This window comes from Rhinoraja longicauda, chromosome 3, assembly GCF_053455715.1.
Source record: "Rhinoraja longicauda isolate Sanriku21f chromosome 3, sRhiLon1.1, whole genome shotgun sequence".
NCBI classification, from domain to species: domain Eukaryota; kingdom Metazoa; phylum Chordata; class Chondrichthyes; order Rajiformes; family Arhynchobatidae; genus Rhinoraja; species Rhinoraja longicauda.
The window spans coordinates 57,539,340-57,559,899 of record NC_135955.1 but is presented as its reverse complement, the minus strand read 5'-3'; the positions used below and the strand labels follow the sequence as shown (position 1 = coordinate 57,559,899).

The 20,560-nt window shown below is 39.3% G+C and overlaps 1 protein-coding gene across 7 annotated transcripts in view; it reads right to left on the bottom strand.

Annotated features, from left to right (window-relative positions):
- LOC144592027 (transducin-like enhancer protein 1) overlaps nt 1-20,560 on the bottom strand; it is a 126,894-nt gene that overhangs the window by 59,024 nt on the left and 47,310 nt on the right. For 5 of the 7 annotated variants that reach the window (XM_078396203.1, XM_078396202.1, XM_078396206.1 and 2 more), the window contains 2 exons: nt 15,372-15,576; nt 12,022-12,038 (listed from right to left, as the gene is read on the bottom strand). In XM_078396203.1, the coding sequence (XP_078252329.1) occupies nt 12,022-12,038; nt 15,372-15,576 (222 nt within the window). The remainder of the gene's footprint in view (nt 1-12,021; nt 12,039-15,371; nt 15,577-20,560) is intronic. The other 2 variants (XM_078396205.1, XM_078396207.1) reach the window with 1 other exon arrangement.

Sequence of the window (20,560 nt, the reverse complement as noted above, 5' to 3'; positions counted from 1 at the left end):
TCTGTTGTCAGTTCGTAGTATGAAAAATGAACTGTTTGGCCTCTTATTCTTTAAATTACACCAAAGTGAGTGATATGAAGGCCTGCTTCGCAAAAGTGATCTGTCAACCCAAAGGTTAAGCAGACGTGTACAAAATTCACAAAAGAGATGCCCAGATGGCTACTAAGTACCATTAGAGTCAAGGAGTTATACAACTTCGAAACAGTTCTTTCAGCCTGTCCCCTCCATGCCAACCAAGATGCCGAGCTACATTAATTCTATTGCCGAAATTTGGATCATATCCATCCAAAGCATTCCAATCCATGGACTTGTCCAAATGCCCTTTAAACGACTTTTATTGTACACACCTGCACGACTTCCTCTAGCAGCTCATTGCATATACCCACTACCCTTTGTATGGAAAACTTGCCACTCAGATCCCTTTAAATCTTTTCCCTTTCACCTTAAACCTACAGTGCCCTCCATAATGTTTGGGCCAAAGACCCATTATTTATTTATTTGCCTCTGTACTCCACAATTTGAGATTCGTAATAGAAAAAAATACCATGTGGTTAAAGTGCACATTGTCAGATTTTAATAAAGGCCATTTTTACACATTTTGGTTTCACCATGTAAAAATTACAGCAGTGTTCATACATACTCCCCCATTTCAGGGCACCATCATGTTTGGGACACATGTTATGTAAATGAAGGTAGTCATGTTTAGTATTTTGTTGCATATCCTTTGCATGCAATGACTGCTTGAAGTCTGCAATTCATGGACATCACCAGTTGCTGGGTGTCTTCTCTGGTGATGCTCTGCTAGGCCTGCTTGGCAGCCATCTTTAGCTTATGCTTGTTTTGGGGGCTAGTCCCCTTCAGTTTTCTATTCAGCATATAAAAGGCATGCTCAATTGGCTTCAGATCGGGTGATTGACTTGGCTTTGAAAAACTCCTTTGTTGCTTTTGCATTATGTTTGGGATCATTGTCTTGCTGTAGAATGAACCGCCGGCCAATGAGTTTTGAGGCATTTGTTTGAACTTGAGCTGATAGGATGTGTCTATGAACTTCAGAATTCCTTTATGCTACTACCATTAGCAGTTGTATCATCAATGAAGATAAGTGAGCCAGTACCTTCAGCAGCCATACATGCCCAGGCCATAACACCCCCCACCACCGTGTTTCACAGATGAGGTGGTATGCTTTGGATCTTGGGCAGTTCCTTCTCTCCCTTGACTCCTGAAGAGTGTTTCTGATCTGTCGGACAGGTGTTTGGGAATTTTTCTTTATTATAGAGAGAATTCTGTCATCAGCTGTGGAGGTCTTCCTTGGCCTGCCAGTCCCTTTGCAATTAGTAAGCTCACCAGTGCTCTCTTTCTTCTTAATGATGTTCAAAACAGTTGATGTTGGTAAGCCTAAGGTTTGGCTGATGTCGCTAACAGTTTTATTCTTATTTCTCAGTCTCATAATGGCTTCTTTGACTTTCATTGGCACACCTTTGGTCCTCATGTTGATAAACAGCAATAAAAGTTTCCAAAGGTGATTGAATGACTGGAGAAAAGACTAGGTGCTGAGAGCTCTCTTTTACCTGCATTAAGGAGGCAATTAAACACACCTGAGCAATTACAGACACCTGTGAAGCCATGTGTCACAAACATTATGGTACCTCGCAGTCTACAACCCCAGCAATCGAGGTGTCATCTGCAAACTCACTAACCAATCCATTTACATAAAGCCATATATATATATATATATATATATATATATATATATATATATATATAAATATATAAATAAATGGCTTTATACATATATATAACTTTTATATATATATAATATCACAAACAGCAGAGGTCCCAGCACAAGGTGGACGCAAAATGTTGGAGTAATTTGGGACAGGCAGCATCTCTGGAGAGAAGGAATAGGTGACGTTTCGGGTCGAGACCCTTCTTCAGACTGATGTCAGGGGAGTAGGCAGGGGAGAGGTCCCAGCACAGATCCCTACGGAACTCCACCGATCACAGACCTCCAGCGTGATTATTGTCCTTTCATCATAACCCTTGGTCTTCCATCAGTAAGCCAGTTCTGAACCAATTTGATGTTAATACTGTGCATCATATTCTTCTGAATCTGCCCCTCATGGGGGGACTTTATCAAATGACTTACTAAAATCCATGTTTACAACATCCACAATCCTACCCTCATTGATCACGTTCGTCACCTTCTCAAAAAACTTAGGTTAGTAAGATATGACCTGGTGTGTACAAAGCCATGCTGACTGTCCCCAATTAATTCATTCTCTTTCACATTGGAGTAAATCCCCTCCTGAAGAATCCTCTCCAATAGCTTTTCTACCACTGACATGTGGCTCAATGGTCTATAATTCTAAAAATCCCTTTACTTCCCTTAAATAACAGGTCCTCTTGGACCTCGTCTGTAGCTGGAAAAGATGTAAAGATCTTCGTCAAGGCATCTGCTATCTCCTTTCTTGCCTCTCCCAATAATCCAGGATAAATCCCATCAGGTCTTGAGAATTTATCCACCTAAATGCTCTCCAAGAGTCACACCACCTCTTTCTTAATCTCATACTGCCCTTGCATATTGCTATTCTTCACATTGATCTCACTGTTCTCCATATCTTTCTCCTTGATGAAAACAATGTTTTCTTAAATAAAGGCAGCATTAGCCTCTCTCCAGACTTCCATATCTCACCTATAGCTGTCAAAAATACAAAAATCTCTGTCAGGGCCCCGACAAGTTTTTCTCTTGCTTCCCACAATGTGTAGGATACACCTGGTCAGTCTCCGGAGATTTATCCACCTTTTTATGCTTCAAGGCTGCCAACACCTCTTTATGAATAGTAATATGTTTCAGGATATCACTGTTCTCTTCCCAAACTCACAAGCTTCCATGTGTAGGAAAGAACTGCAGATGTTGGTTGAAATTGAAGGTGGACACAAAATGCTGGAGTAACTCAGCGGGACAGGCAGCATCTGGGGAGAGAAGGAATGGGTAATGTTTCGGGTTGAGACCCTTCTTCAAATGGATCAGTCTGAAGAAGGGTCTCGACCCGAAACGTCACCCATTCCTTCTCACGAGCTTCCATTTCTTATTTCACAGTGGCAACACAGAGACAGCTTAGAGTAAAATGCAAAATAGTGGAGTAACTCAGCAGATCAGGCAGCAACTCTGGAGGATATGGAGGTGACATTTGGGGACAGGTTGGGAAACTTCTAGGAAGAAGGATCTTGAAATGTTGCATTTGTATGGGTCCCAGAGATGTTTACTGCAGCACATTGTGTCCTATACAAGATTCCAGCATCTGCAGTTCCTTGTATCTGCATTTTACTGAGCCGTAAATATCTGTTGCCTATTCAAAACCAGCATCCGTATGTGAACCTAAAGTGGCATTACATACCGATTCAGGAAACCAAATTTCCAATCACAATCTTAATGCAATATTTAATATATCATTTTCTTGAAATGATTAGCTTGTCCCACTGCAATGGTAGAGGAGCTTTGCTAGTTGGCTCCAAATCCAGCAATTCATAGTAGGCAAAGCATGTTTGCTTTTGTTGTTTCTAGGTGCATGTATTATCTGAAGATCCATTTTGAAACTCCTCAGCAAAAAGACAAATGCAGAGTAGTTTTGGTTTCACTGAAACATACCCATTGCACAGGAAGCAAAGATGAAGCAGGGAAAACAAAAACTCCAATGCAGTTCATTTTAAACTATGGAAGACAAATATACCAAATACCTTTTACACAACAATCTGCAAGGAGCTCGAGGTGGAAGAAAAATAGGAAAAGTAGGACAGGGCTTATCTGATACTGAAAACTACTGATGGAGAAGTTGGAACATCTGTGTGTAGGAAGGAACTGCAAATGCTGGCTTCGCAAAATCTAAGACCTAAACTTGGACTATCCTGCTGACCAGCTGAAAGTAAAAAGAGAAAATAAACACCCTCATTCGCCGCTGCAAAGTGGATTAAAAAAACGGCAATCCAGGGAATAAGTGACATTCAGCTGCTATGAATCACCAAGTTTCATTTATACAGAACTGGTTAAAAAAATATTGCCATTTCTCTGTTATTTAGCATGTGTCAAAATGATTTGCTATGTAATACAGACAGGATACTTTTCTACAGCATTGTAGAATGTATCATTGTAGCATTGCTGTATTTTATTTTCATTCTATTAATGCAAAGTGAACATTTGCTTAAAGTACCTCAATGTTTCCGTCACTAAATTAGCCAGGGATACAAAACACAGTTTTTCCAACTATTACTTAAAAACATTTTTAATGCTCATCATAGCATTACTTCCTGTCATTGTAAACAATGTGGTTTGAAGTCTGTGTAATGGCTAATCTGGGCCCTCAAGCTGACTCTCTTGCCAACAGAATTCAAACAGAAAACCTCAAGAGGCAAATGCAAATCTTTTGAAAGGAAAACCCAATTGTGCATCACAAGCAAGATGGCAGGCTCCCTAATGTGAAAATAATGCCTATTATTCAGCTATGTTTCCTCAGCTGCCAAACCAATCCCCCCACGAGACCAATAATCTCTAGGCTGCAAGAAATAAAGGAAGCATGTCTGAAAAACAGACCTGAAGCCCATGACAACTCATTTATCCTCACTAACCTAAATTCAAGCATAATGTGGTTAATGCACGAATAACCTCATAGTGTTGATAAATAACTTGGTGTGCTGTGCATTTAAACAATTAGATAGTCATTAAGCACCAAATAATATTATATGATAATTCTATGCTGCACCTGGTGCAAATTATGACATCTTAATTCACCTCCAGACTCATTATGATACACTATGCATGTGTGGCTAACTGCATCTTAATGAAAGAAACACAATAAGGGAAAGAACAAAGTATGTTCAAGCGTTAAAAAGATGTAATTTTCAAAGATGACCTCTATACACATGATGAGAGCAATTAGCAGCGTACAAAGCTAGTGAAGGATTTCTGCTGGTTCATCAAGGCCACATTACAGCATGAAGAATTGAATTTTGTCAAAATTATAGAGTGGAAATTGTACAACGTCATGGACAATTTGTTATAAAAGATAAAATACTATAGAGCTCAAACAACTGCAAATTAAAACATTTCCTCCAAAAAGTACAAATCTGTATATATATATATATATTTTTTTTTTTAAAATAGTTTTGGACTGTCCATTTTGGCAGGGAAATGATTTATGTAATCCGGAAGCACTGGGACAAAATAGCTCAAAGCTGTTTTCTATACACAAAATGCACATTTCTAATGTGCCAATTAATCAGCATGTGTGTACGAGGCTGGACCAGACTAGTTCCCAAGCTCATATGAACAGATAGGCAAGTTACCAGCACTATCTGTAGCGTTGAGTGGCAGTTTACTCAATTAGTGCAATGGAGAAAGATGGGGAAGAAAAATATATTTTAATTACAGGAGCAAAGAATGCTGGAAAGAGTCAATAAAGGATTACCTCTTATTTTTCCCCATATTATCATCCATTTGCCAAGTTCTCACTGATTATTGATTCAATCAATCAGCTTGCCCAAATCCCCATTACATTTCATAGTGAAGCAATCAACACTACAAATAACACAATCCAGATGATATGCAAGGTAATACTGACATGATCATTATTAGCACAAGACTATCTGTGCAGCTCTTCAATATTCCCATCATCACCATCCTAAAAACGACTGAAAATAAGTTCAGTTCGACCAGCCACACAAGCACCGAAGCTCATGCTGCAGCTGAGACTGTGTATTCTGCACCGTGGCTCACCTTCCGACCTCTCAACACATGTCTGGCACAGTCAAGTGACATATTTTTCCACTTGTTAAAAAAAACACCAAGGAGCTTGATTCCTCTCATGGCAGAGCAATACACGTTGATTGATATGCCATCCACTCCCTTCACTAGTAGTAAACAGAAGCAGTGTGTGCCATCACAGAGATGCTCTGTGACAACACACCCAGCAGCACCTCCAAAACCTAGACATACAAAGTAAAGCAGTAGGCACATAGCAAATTCGACACTTCCAGACTTCAAATTGTTTGAATTCAAGTTATACTTTCTAGACACAAGATTTGGTTAGAACAGAGACTCACCCAGTCAATCAACCCTGCAGTCCTTCCACCGTACATTTAGAATGTGTCTGAACTAAAGAGCTGTCCCTCAGCTTAGACAAGCATCATCCAAATAGAACCATACACACAGACACACACACATGCACAGGTAAAGCATACACCCAACACCCAAGGCATCTTTATCACCATCCTCAGGAAAATCCTGTCTCATCATCAGAGCAGATTCATCAGAAAAGCACAGTGGTGAAAGTGTGTCCATGAGTTCTCAACATTGTTTCCTGATTGCATGAAGTCTCAGATATCAAATCAAAATACAGGCAAGTATTGCAATGGAAATATACAATGCAGTAGCACAGCTTCTGCCTCACAGTGCAAGAGACCCGATTTCGATCCTGATCTTGGGTGCTGTCTATGTTGAGTTTGCACGTTCTCCTTGTAACTGCGTGTTTATTTCTCCGGGGGCTCGTTTCCTTCCTCATGGCGAAAACGTGCTGGTTATCATGTGACAGGAGCAGAATTAGGCCATTTGGCCCATCATGTCCACTCCATCATTCAATCATGGCTGATCTATCTCTCCCCCCTAATCTCATTCTCCTGCCTTCTCCCCATAATCCTTAACACCCAGTCTGCAGGTTAATTGGCTTCTGTAAATTGCCCCTAGCGTGTCGGGAGTGGGATAACATAGAACTAGTGTGAATGGCAAGCGATGGACCCAGTGAACTGAAAGGCCTGTTTCGACATTGAATCACTAAACTAAACAGGCTGCCTGCAGAGACAGACACACAGCCATTCAACTGTTTCTGCCACAGGTAATCCAAAGACACTGATGTGATGAGAACAAAACAGAATTGTTACAGTAGCAACTGGTGGATAGTTTTGCAGTGACCATTGCAGGACTGCAAATAAATTCTGCGAAGCATACATGCCATCCACATCAATATTTTTTTTACGCAGAGGTGGCGTATTTATCATTCAAAGTGCTAATACCATGAGGTCAAGTGATCATGAATTTGCTAGCAAGATAATAAATACATGCGACTCATTTCAAGGAGTTCTCTCTTTTGTGATGAGCTTATAACCATAGCCAAATGATTTTAGGGACTGTTTCATGCTCTCTAATCTTTTATTGATGAGGTTAATCCGCGAAATGGCGGGACTGTCATATGAGGAAAGATTGGAAAGACTCGGCTTGTATTCACTGGAAATTAGGATGAGAGGGGATCTTATAGAAACATATAAAATTATACACAGACTGGACAAGCTAGATGCAGAAAAAAAGTTCCCAATGTTGGAGGAGTCCAAAGCCAGGGGGCACAGTCTAAGAATAAAGGAGAGGCCATTTAAAACTGAGATGAGAAAAAAAATTCACCCAGAGAGTTGTGAATTTGTGGATTTCTCTGCCACAGAAGGCAGTGGAGGCCAATTCACTGGCTAAATTTAAAAGAGAGCTAGACAAAGCTCCAGGGGTTAGCAGAATCATGGGATATGGGGAGAAGGCAGGCACAGGTTGCTGCCTGTGGATAATCAGCCATGATCACAATGAATGGCTCGAAGGGCCAAATGGCCTCCTCCTGCACCTATTTTCTATGTTTCTATGACCTTAAATATCTGAAATGAGGATTAATATGCCGTGGTACAATTCTACAGATTTTTCAATACTCGGCAAGTTATCTTAATAGCCTATTTAAATGCTATTCTAGACAATGCAATCTGTTTTTTAATTAACAAGAAAAAAAAATTTGGAATGAGAAATATTTAAATAATAAATGTGCTTTTATCTTTGAGTGTTTAATTTAGTTTAATTTAGAGATACAGTGTGGAAACTGGCCCTTCGGCCCACTAGGTCCGCACCGACCAGCGATCCCCATATATAAACACTACCCTACACCCACTAGGGACAGTTTTTATATTTACAAAGCCAATTAACCTGCAAACCTGTACGTCTTTGGAGGGTGGGCGGAAACCAAAGATCTTGGAGAAAACCCATGCAGGTCATGGGGAGAACATACAAACTCTGCAGACAACACCCGTAGTCGGGATCGAATCCGGGTGTCCGGCGCTGCATTCGCTGTAAGGCAGCAACTCTGCCGCTGCGCCACCGTGCCGCCCAGAGTGCATTCAGAGCCAAGTTTGGCTTGCCTTTTTTCGATGAAGTACTTTCCTGTAGAGCCTCACATTCTCATGGTGTCAGCAGATGTCTGTAAAGTATGTTCACGATCAGCTCAAACCCCGAAAAGGCCAGCTTTTAACAGTTCAATTCCATCATGTGTGGCCAAAATTCAAGATATTTGGCAGTGGGGCAAAGGCAAATGCACAGCCGAGAAGTGCTAAACTCCTGAGAAACAACGCCTAAGGGGCATTGGGGATCTGAAACGGAGCGGATAACTCTTACCATTAGATACTAAACCCTCAATGACATCCCAAAATGTAGCAATTTTGTGTTTTGAAAGCATCACTACTGAAGGGGAATGACAACATTGTCCCAGTGAAGATCATTCTGACTCTGGGTGGTATCTCTGCTCCTGGGGTGACACTGACAAAGCTCACTTGAGATCCCATTGAGACATAAAAACTTCGAATGGCCTCCGCCCGTGCCTCCCAGCAAGCTAAAGCATAACCCAACAGCTGTTTCAGAATGGAAGCATAGCTAGCTCGACCTTGCCACATACCAACTGCAGAAAGAAAGTGAAGTCTCCTGGCTCTTCATAACCATCTAAGAATTGGTGACCGTATTCCCTATGCAAATAATGTCTCGCAGGCAGGGCAACCTTTTAATCATCTAAAGTACAAGTGCATCAGCTTTCCCATGATTGGTCCCGCATGATGGACTTCAGAGCTCATGTGGGCACACCTCAATACATTCCCATTTGCCTCTTGTCCAGGACATTGGTTCCAAGCATCTCTTGTAAAATGGGTCCTGTTATCCATGTTTTCTACACTCGCAGTGCCAGCATGAGCTGATGCTTAGCAATGTCAACAGAATGAAGCAGTGTTTATTTTGGTATCTGGGCAAGGATTGTATTTTCTTTTCTGGAATACCAGAGGAAGAATTATGCTTTGTGCATGGTCCCCTTTGAGACAACAGCTGTGCCATCCCTTACGTGCTGGCTAATTTCCCACAGTGCCAGAGACCTGGGTTCAAACCTGACCTCAGGTGCTATCTGTGTAGAGTTTGCACATTCTCCCTGTGACCACATGGATTTCCTCCGGATGCTAAGGTTTCCTCCCACATTCCAAAGACATGCGGGATAGTAGGTTAATTGGCACCTGTAAAATTGCCATTAATGTACTGGGTGTGGATGAGAAACATAGAACTAGTGCAAAAAGATGATCGGTGGTCGGCATGGAATCAGTGGGCCGAAGGGCCAGTTGCCATATTTCATTTCTACAACTAAAACACATAGAAGCTAGAAAGTACGGCGAATAATGAATGGATAAAATGATGAAGGTACAAGAGGTGTGTACACATGAAGTCAGATAACTTAATTGACATTCATGACAGACTCCGTTGGTCCAATGGTCATGCAGATTGCTCTCTCTTCCAATCTGGAAGAGGCATTTGAGCCAAACTGGGCTCCCACCTGCTGTCTGGTGCATCACCTGGCAATTCCTTGCCACTTTGCCTTAATCAGTCCACTTATTGCAATTTTGTCTAACTGGATCTGTGCGTATGGTGGGGTGTGCCCAAGTGTGGAGGCATGCTGCAGCCAAAGGCAATAATTTTGAGGAAGTAGTAAAGTATCAGAGCTCTCACCTGGATATATCTATGTATGGTTCTACTCCATATTACTCAGAGTCTTGTTTTACATGTGTACGCATCTCTCCAGCCTCTCATAGGCCCTTAAACGGCACCTGGCACACAGCATTGCATTTCTTGCATGGATTTCATCTATCATGAACATGCAAGGTATCAAGGTGAAGGGAATGCTCAGAACCTTTCATGTGTCTTGTCAGTCATTGTAGTCATTAAATCTGTGGCAATAGTTCATATTTCAAAGAAAACGTCAGGCATTAGGCAGCATACATGGAGAGAGGTGCACAGATGACTTTTCAGGTCAGGAGCCTTGTAGTTTGGCTTGGTGTTAGAAGCTGCATTGACGTTTCTGAACCCATATTGTTTCCCTCATATTGATGTCTTGCCAGAACAAAAAGGTCCTCACATTGGTGAACTAGGATTGTGAATTTAAACCACAATCCTAATGCAACAAAATGTTACAACATAGATGTACCATTCAATAATGTTTTAAATGCACCCTAAAAAGGCTAATATCGAGAAATTCTTAATTAGTTGCTGTCAGTTGTGGAAACATCCACATCCCAGCGAGCTGCAGCACAGGAGTGGAATCCCAGCAAGCCGCAGCCTCAGCCCAACGGCAGGCCCGGCTCACCCACTACGGAAATGGGAACTCGCATGGAGAGGGAATCCCAGTGAGCCACAGCCGCAGCCCAACAGCAGGCCTGGCTCACCTGTCGCTGAACCGGGGAGCCCCAGATCCCAACTCACAGCAAAACCATGAATTTACCCAGCGGGGTAAGCACAGCGAGCCATGGGCCATCTCAACAACAGGCCTGGCTCGCCCATTACGAGGGCAGGATAGAGGGAGACGATGGCCGTCGGTGGATAAAAGGCACGTGAGAAGAAACGGAGAGTCTTATCTTCTGTGCCCTCAAGAATAGTTGTGGGAGGCGCCCCCATGGGGAACAAGGGCTGAGGAGAGCCATGCAAGGCGAGGACAATGATTCGCAGGATGACCGTGATAGAGGTGACAGCTGCAACGGGCCTTTGTGGCCAGCTGCAGCTGGGACTATAAAATGGCACCAAAATGCCACCTTTTGCACACAGACTGTTCTGTACATTCTGATTTAATCAGGGGATTGTGCTAATGTATGGTGATAGTCATGCTGAGTTGTATGCAAAAAAAGTATTGAAATGTACCTGGGTACGTGTGTTAAAAGAAACCGTTGAATCACAAAATGAAGAAGCAGTCTCACACAGTGCGATTTCTTCGTGAAGTGGGTTTGTCGTTACAAAATGCACGAGGAAATTATTCAGATCACAGACAACACTACATCTTTTATATAACAGAATAGCTTTCAAATTTTGACCTCAAATCTGAAGTCTTCAAGGTACCAAAACATTCCTGATCTTTATAATCCCATTAATTCAAATTTCATGAATCAGCCCAAGAAATGCCAACCGCAATGAAAGGAACAAGGGTATTTGAATTTTCAATTATATACATGGTGAAAAGTTCGATTTGCCATTTTATTTTGTCAGTACTTTTAACCTCAGAATGACATTAAAGTAAAATGTTTTTGAGCGACAATTTTTTAAATTTCTACCAAAATGCCTAGGTAATGAAGGGAGACTAACTATACAATACTTTCAAAGGACATTGCTACAGATATAGCCATTTAGAACAGCAAATGAATTCCCTAATATGGTCCTTGTTTATTTTTGAAGAATGGAATTAATTGCAAAATTTAAATAGCTTTGTAATGAGGGACACAATGCTCATTGAAATTATCATAATCTGGTTATGTTCATATACCTTGCCAATTATCAACTTAACAGTAGATATGAAAGTACAGCCACAACTATATGCAGCAAGTTCTTCTTCCTGGTAGCTTTTTAACAATTTAAAGAACTAATGATCATGTAAAGGGCAGGTAGTTAATTTGAGGCACTCTTATTCAGTATAATTCAGAACGCAATCAGATATAAACTACGTGAAAAGTGCTATCGTATTTTGAAATTAAACAAAATCTGTTCCAATGTGTTGTAATCACATATAAATAAATAGTATTTATTATTTCATGGACAGGGAGATAAGGGGAAAAAATGAATGCAGGTTTTCACCTCTATTTGAAAAAATGTTTGGTCTTACTAACTCCTTGTTTTAAATATAAAAAGATCGTGGAAGTAGGATATTAGTTAGTACTTACTGTGCCTGGTTCCCTCTCTGTTTCCACAGTAATCACAAAATGTATAGATATGGTGGTTCAGAGACAAAGGCAAAAAAAGAAACAAAGAAAAAAGAAATTAGAAACCAAGCAGACAGATGCTTTCATAACAGCTTTTATTCTTTCATTTCATTGCACATTACTAATACATCTTTTAAAAGTTCCACTTGTACTTTAGCATTATTAGGTATAACAGCTCTTTGCATATATCCCCTGGCCTCAGAACCACTGACAGAATAAATTACTGCTGGGTTATTAAATTAAAATGGCAACAAGAGAAATATCTGACAAGTGCAATTCTTATTCATTAAATTGTATGGATTCACATCCTCATTACAAGATTTTTTTTAATCAAGAAAAAACTTGAATTTAACAGAGCTAAATTATTTGACATGATTACAAACTGAAAACCCAGCAATATCAAGTACTTTTCACTTTGCCCAGTACACATTTCAAGAAGATAAACAGTATGGATGGTTTTCATTGTCAAAATTATTTGTCATCAATAATAAAAATTCAGTGAGCAATAGAATGATTAATAAACTTCCACAAAGACAATGAATAGCTCCCTTCTATTTCTTGCCAATGTAACAACCCACTAAGCAACATTGGGTGAACTGAGGAAAATTGCACAGTAGAGCCCACTAAAGCTCTGACCAATTCAGTTTAGGCTCAAAACAGTTTTTCTTTTACATTAGAAAATCAGATTTATAGATCGTCCATCTTAATACGTGACTAATTCCTTTAAAACTGTTTCTGGGCATTAAAAATAAATTTTAAAAAGGACCAGGAAATGGAGATAGATCAAATTAAAGCTGGTGTTTATTTTGTTTTAGATTAGTGGCAAGCACAAATATTTTATTTGGTCCACGACACAAATCATGATTTCCCCCACACTCTTTCAATAATTTTTCACCTTTAGTGAACAATACAGAAATTATATTCTTGTGATACAAATCATCATTCCATCCACAAGAATCAAGACAAAAAAAATTGAAAGCATAATTCAACAATTCACAAAAGCATTAACTAAGGAAAGAAAGATTTTAGATAGGCTTGGTTTCAGTTTTTTTTAATAGAGGCACTAAAGAGAGAAAGTATAGGGTTAAGAGTGCAGGGTTTTAAGTATTTGGCTGTGCTGAATTCTGTTTAAAAGGGCCAAACATTCTGCAGGAATGATGTATGGTCTACAAATTTTCGACATTGTTATCAGACACTTGGATCATGCACAAACCTTGAATAACTTCAGCAAAACACATGCAGCCCACTTACTTTGTCTCTTGACTACTTTGGATCTATGTGGTGGGAAAACTGATCTAATTTGCATGGCTGCGATTTGTTCAAGACATTTAAATTTAAAAATAAATCCTTATAAATGGCATTGCACACTTAAGAAAACCAAAATAATTGTGCTTGCTTTCCATAATATCCATTAAAATCAAAACGACCTTATAAATCAGATGATCATTGTGATTATCTATTAATTTCAATTATTAAGACTACAGCCAATTAGTTTTAAAAACCTAATGACGTGGCACAGCAAATATGATTACAATTGACAAAGCCATTGTGCATTATTTTAGATAACTACTATTTAATCCAATTTTTTTTAATCTCATTGGTTATGTAACCATTAAAGCTTCCTTAAAAATAAAGACAACATTATATTGCACTTCACATTGCCAAGTTGACTTTAAAAAAATATAGTTAATAGGTTCTGGAAAGCTTGCATAGATTTGTGATGAAAAGGATGCACTACGAATTTATCGTATTCATAGTAATATGTTTATGAATCACGTTAATAAAATTTGTACATCTGCACCTTGTAGCTGAAGAGAAGCAAGGCAGTCTGGCAGCAACAGACCAGTTGGGACAAATATGAAAGGAGCTAATTCTGTATGGGTTTTGAGGAACAGCTCTCATACAAGAGGCAAAGAGAAGATAGATTAGAACAGTAACCACCATCTGCAGCTAGAATGTGCACATAACTCATATTTATTAAATAACAAAAATTGTATGAATAGAAAGTATGTCACATTATTTTGCCGCTGTTGGCAAGAATTATACTTGTCATCTCCAGGAACTGTGATCAATGCAGCAGGGTAGGACCATTTATGCAAATGAGTGTCAACAGACATTCGCAACCAACAATCCCAATCAAAAGCCTATTATTTAAGGCAAAGGTTCTATGCATTAGCTAACCTGATTATGCATTTGGATTAAGACACCTGAAATTACCTTTAAAAAAAAAGGATTGTTTAAGACAGAAGTGCCTCTGTCTCACCCGTTTTACATTTGCAATTGTAATAATTCTGAACGCAAACAGGAATGCATAAAGTAGGGGAAGAAAGAGAAATGGCCATCTATGTAGGTATCAGGGCAATTGACTCCTTAACCCAATCATAAAATTAGAAATGAAGATGTTATAACCACCAGTTCTCATTGGGATAGGTTAGTGAACAAATAACAAACTTTGTAGGAAGGTGGTAGGCAAAAAAATGAACTAGTTGAAGATTTACTAATTTCATAGATATATATTAATCAGACTTGAGGACAATTACTATGGCATATAAGCAAACAATCCTATATAAATCATACGCCATTAATCGCTATTACATTATTTCTCAAAACGTGCCCTGCCCCAGGTGGAACGGTTTTTAATGAAGCAGCTGCATTGTAATGGTGTGGCTGGGGATTGGCACGTTTCCATTCTGCAACACTTGATTTGCTATGGTATCTAATTTGCATGTATACTTGGGCTTATGTCTAGCTATTTAGCACTCAAAACACGTTTACAAATGCTTGGTAACAACCAGCAACTCGAACCTGAGCAGTCTAGATTGTAAACATCACAAATTAATTGCCATCAATGTTGTGGAATGCAATCCTTTTGGAACATATAATTACAATAGCTACATTAAAGTGGGTTGGCACTCATTACATTAAAACACAAGTTTAGAGTGTTGCCCAAACATCACAATCTTGCCCCCAAGTTTCCATCTAATAATGGCTTTCATATCCAATGGGTTTTTTTAAATGGGTACAATACTCTTATTAAAAAGTTATTCTGCCCATTTTAGTTGACAGCCAACAAAGCAGATACATTTATAATCTGGGTCATTATATATCACAAAACTATATAAAACTTCTTCAGAAAATAATAGGCTCAGTTTTACCAAGCCAAAATTTAAATTGATTGTTTGGGCAATTGCTTAATTACATTTTTTTTTGCATCACTTTGTATTAAGTTTGAAAATTGTACAAACAAAATTTGACTGTGACAGAACTGAAATTCACAAAGCATTTTCAATCAAATCTGCCTTGCTTCTCACCTCTGTGGTGGTCTGATTCATGATGCTTCTTATCATCTTTCATAGAAAGGTGGGATTGTCCACCCAAAGCACTTGATAAAGCCAGAAGACCTGCACTGCTACCAAGTGAGGGGATTGATGGAGGCTGGAGTCCTGAAGGATGAGGGGTGAGAGGCACTGGAGGTCCGTGACCATGAGAGAGATGCTGAGCCTGAAGCTGCTGTTGCTGTCCATAATAACAATCACCATGAGTTCACCCATAAAATAAAAAGAAAACAAAAATGTAGTTATTCCAGACAGAAATCCCCAATAAATGTAGAACAGAAAAAGCATGACAGCAAGTAGAAAACACCCAGATTTATTTCCTTAGTTTCAAATGAATATGCACATTAATCAGAAGTAATTGTAGCAAAATTTGATCAACTCGTCGTCTCCTAGAAGTCATTGCATATTAGATGCAAAGTTTTCACACGCCTTTTTAGTCTGGCATGAAATTATTTGTTTTATTTAAACGGTGCCAATGTTGTTTAAATTTCATCACTTGGATGTTTGGAGGTCGCAGGGTGACTTGGACAGGTTGAGTGACTGGGCAGATGCATGGCAGATGCAGTGTAATGTAGATAAGATGTGAGGTTATCCACTTTGGTGGCAAAAATAAGGAGGTAGATTATTATCTCAATGGTGTCAGATTAGGTAAAGGGGAAGTGCAAAGAGACCTTGGTGTCCTTGTACACCAGTCACTGAAAGTAAGTGTGCAGGTGCAGTAGGCAGTGAAGAAAGCTAATGGCATGTTGGCCTTCATAACAAGAGGATTTGAGTACAGGAGCAAAGAAGTCCTTCTGCGGTTGTATAGGGCCCTGGTGAGACCACGTCTGGGGTATTATGTGCAGTTTTGGTCTCCTAATTTGAGGAAGGACATCCTTGCTATTGAGGCAGTGCAGTGTAGGTTCACAAGGTTAATCCCTGGGATGGAGGGACTGTCATATGAGGAAAGATTGGAAAGACTAGGCTTGTATTCTCTGGAGTTTGGAAGGATGAGAAGGGATCTTATAGAGACATATAAAATTATAAATGGACTAGACAAGCTAGATGCAGGAAAAATATTCCCAATGTTGGGGGATCCAGAACCAGGGGCCACAATCTAAGAATAAAGGGGAGGCTATTTAAAATTGAGGTGAGAAGGAACTTTTTCACCCAGAGAGTTGTGAATTTGTGGAATTCTCTGCCACAGAAGGCAGTGGAGGCCAATTCACTGGATGAATTTAAAAGAGTTAGATAGAGCTCTAGGGGCTAGTGGGATCAAGGGATACGAGGAGAAGGCAGGCACATGTTACTGATTGTAGATGATCAGCCATGATCACAATGAATGGCGGTGCTGGCACAAAGGGCCAAATGGCCTCCTCCTGCACCTATTTTCTATGTATCTATAGCCAAAAGCCTAAACTATTCTCAGTTATCTAACTCTGCAATCTGCGTGCTGCAGCCCCACAATTATCCACCAAATCACAGGCTCAAATACTCTTCCCCACAGTGATTCTCAGGAGCATAATCCTAACTACAGAGGGAGAAATGAAAAGAGAGAATGTTGAAGCAGAAGAAAGGAGGTTCTGGTAAGAGTGGAGTTGGAAATGACAAGCTGTGAATGAAGAGTTCCAGCTACAGAAGTAGGAGGAAGGTGGTGGAACAAGGTGAGTATTAGACTATGCGCAATATGCAGTGTAGTGCAGCGGAGATGGAGTTAGAGTGGGTTGGATCTTAAAAGGGTGGGAATGAAGGGAGAACATAAGTAGACTTGTATTCTTTGGAGATAGTCACTGCCTTTCGCCAATTATCCCCAAACTGATTGGCTTATCGGGTCATTGCCTGTAATTGTCAACCTTATCTGTTGGTCGCAAATCATGCATAGGCCAAACTGCATAATGAAAGGCAATATTCTTTCCTTAATACTAGATAGGCTAGTTGGTTTTCTTTTTATTGGCAAATCAATAGTGGTATGTTTCTCACTGCTGATGATGAGTAGGATTACAATCAGACAAGACATCATGGGGGAAAGTGAAGAATCACAATAAGGATATAAAACAGTTGGGAAGGCATTCTCATATCTGCTCAGAAACCTCTGAAGATAGGACGAAAAGTTGACTGGGATGACAATGTTTCTACATTTGGTGGGGACATCCTCAACCTTGTAGATCGAGCTCAAGTTCAGTGAAAGTCCACAGGTCAGAAGTAACAACAGGCTTGTGGCTGGAGTGGCAGTGTAGGGTTGGAGACAGGAACAGGGAAAGCAGATGCCACAGGATCCATCACCCACCTTGCACTAGCCTAAGCACTAAGTACTTTACCTGCTATGATTAACTGCTGCAATATCAAGCCAGACACTTGGTGTAACCATCACTAAGTGAAATGTTTCTGCTTTCCCACCTAAAGGCCCACACACCAGCAGCTACCGAGGTCCTGTCACGAAGGTGGGACAAAACAAGCTATGGCCATAAAATTAGTAGATTTCCCCAACATTTTTTTTTTTTTTTTAAGTGCCATACATTCCACTTTGTTACAGAAATAGGGTTACCTTATGAAGTGTTCCCATGTTTGTGGGAATAGATTTGATTTGCAATGACCTAATCAAAGTTAGCAACAAATGCTTCAATCATTATGGGCCGATGCGCCTGTTCCTGTGCTGTACTGTTCTATGTTTTACCACAGGTTAGCTCACATAATTTAATTTATGCAACCATTGTCTATCAGGCAGCAAGAGGAAACACTAATTTTATTAAAATATGTCTGATAAAACAATTCACTTTTGTCACTTGCATAGTAAAATTTATTACCAAGAGAATTTACATAGTGTGCACTCATTTATTGATAGGATCCAGCTTAGATTTGAAAGAGCATGCCTATTATGATACAAACAGCTTTAAGATTGGGACGACTAATAACTACATGCATGCATTGAATAGCCATCAACAATCAAAGATTAATAGAACAACTTAATTCAGATTTGATACAAGAAACATAGTTATTTATGAGGCCTTGCTCAATTTATTTAATGAATGAAGATAATTGAATTTTACATACAAGATTTAACAAAGTCATAATGGCTTCAATCATTACCTATACAGATATAAAATTACATTATCAGAACAGTATAGTTTACATTTTTTTCTCCAGTTCAACTTATTTCACTTAACCTCCAAAAATATCAGTAAATTTGTCATTTCCAACATCCTGCATGATCACTGTAGGATGAAGAAGAAAATAAACAGCATCATAACCAAACAGATTGTGAGCCAACATGTAGCAGAATTAGCTGATTAGCGAATGAATATTAGAAAGCCATGCATTGTTTCCACGACCCCAGGTTTTGCCCCAAGCAAGACTTGATAATGTAGCACAAGAATCTGGGGTCAGCCTTCACCCTCCTATGATATTAACAACTCAGGCACATTTCTTACAGTAGTGATTACAAGACATTTAAAAAAAATCTCTACCACCTCCCTCTAAATAAAATGATTGCACCGTCTTTTTTTCTTCACAATGTCCCCTATTCTATCTAGCATGGTGCTAATGATAAGACACAAAAAGCTTGAGTAACTCAGCGGGACAGTTACTCCAGCTTTTTGTGTCCATCTTCAATTTAAACCAGCATCTGCAGTTCCTTCTTACTAAAGTACTAAAGTACTAATGTACTGAATTATATTTAGCACAAACAGATCTATCACAATGTCTTGTAATATGTTTTTAAAATATTGGGCACAAAGCAGCCATGCCCTCGAGAAAAATGAATTAATGCCAGAAATTGTGCATGTTTATGCTTTTGAGACATTTCCAGAACTAGTTTTCAAAAGGTTTTTTAAAAATTCTCATGTAAAGAACTTGTTATGACCTAAATCAAATGGAAAATTTGCTTTAGTAAATTAAAAGTGCGATTATTGAAAGAGTTAAAGAATGAGTTATTTTCATATAAAAGACCCATAACGATTATAGAAATCAATTGATATCATTAAAAAATATCAACAAATATTCATTTCATTAACCAAGCCTTTTAGCAGACTTGAACAATGAAGCTGCAAAAAGAAGTACTATTTCAATATACATGCTGTCTTCACTTTAAATACCATATACTCTGCATTTTCAAAGCAGTGATTTTCATTTTGACATACTATATTAATAATGGAACTGTTTACATTATCTTACAGTACAGGTTTTCTGCAAAGGTTAATACAGTACACTTGGCACTCTACTTGTTTGAGCATTTTAAATGATGAGCAGCAAACATAGAAATAAATAAAAAATCTAAGCTCATCCTGATATCTACTTTAAGAATGCTTATTAGCACTTAATTAAAAGCTGGAATCTTGCCATTAGAAGCAGGCTCACTGCAACACAAGTAATACGTTTGTCCTTTCCCAATAATTACCACTGCTCATTCCTTAAATGTTGCATCCAATTTCTTTGCAAGAAATTAGTGATGCATATACTGGCAAAAAACTGATGGCAATTAACAACACTTCATAAAAGCAGTCAAAATGTGAATATAAAATCCTTCATCACTAGAACTCCAGAAACAGAATATTTGCCAGGTTGTCTCCCCATTTGAACTCTAGATCACAATAAAATTAATTCTGTAAACCAGCATTGGGGGTTTCCCTGGATGTGGAAGAAAATAATTGCTCATATTATATAAATCTATATTAAATATAGCTGGCAAGTTTTTATTTAAACCATCAGACCAAGGGCCAAAATAGGCCATTTGACTTTTAAGATGTTTTTATAAAATTCCAAATATTTATCATGTTTAGATTGCAGAAACTACTTTTGTACGCGCCAACAATTTGTCATGCAATCCCAACTCAAAGTGTGGCTAGACCTAGCATTTTGTAACTCCTTTTACACACCATTTGATAAGGCACATGGTTCAGAATTCAGGATAAGATTATTAAGGGGTTGGACACGTTAGACAATAGACAATAGACAATAGACAATAGGTGCAGGAGTAGGCCATTCAGCCCTTCGAGCCAGCACCGCCATTCAATGCGATCATGGCTGATCACTCAATCAGTACCCCGTTCCTGCCTTCTCCCCATACCCCCTCACTCCGCTATCCTCAAGAGCTCTATCCAGCTCTCTCTTGAAAGCATCCAACGAACTGGCCTCCACTGCCTTCTGAGGCAGAGAATTCCACACCTTCACCACCCTTAGAGGCAGGAAAC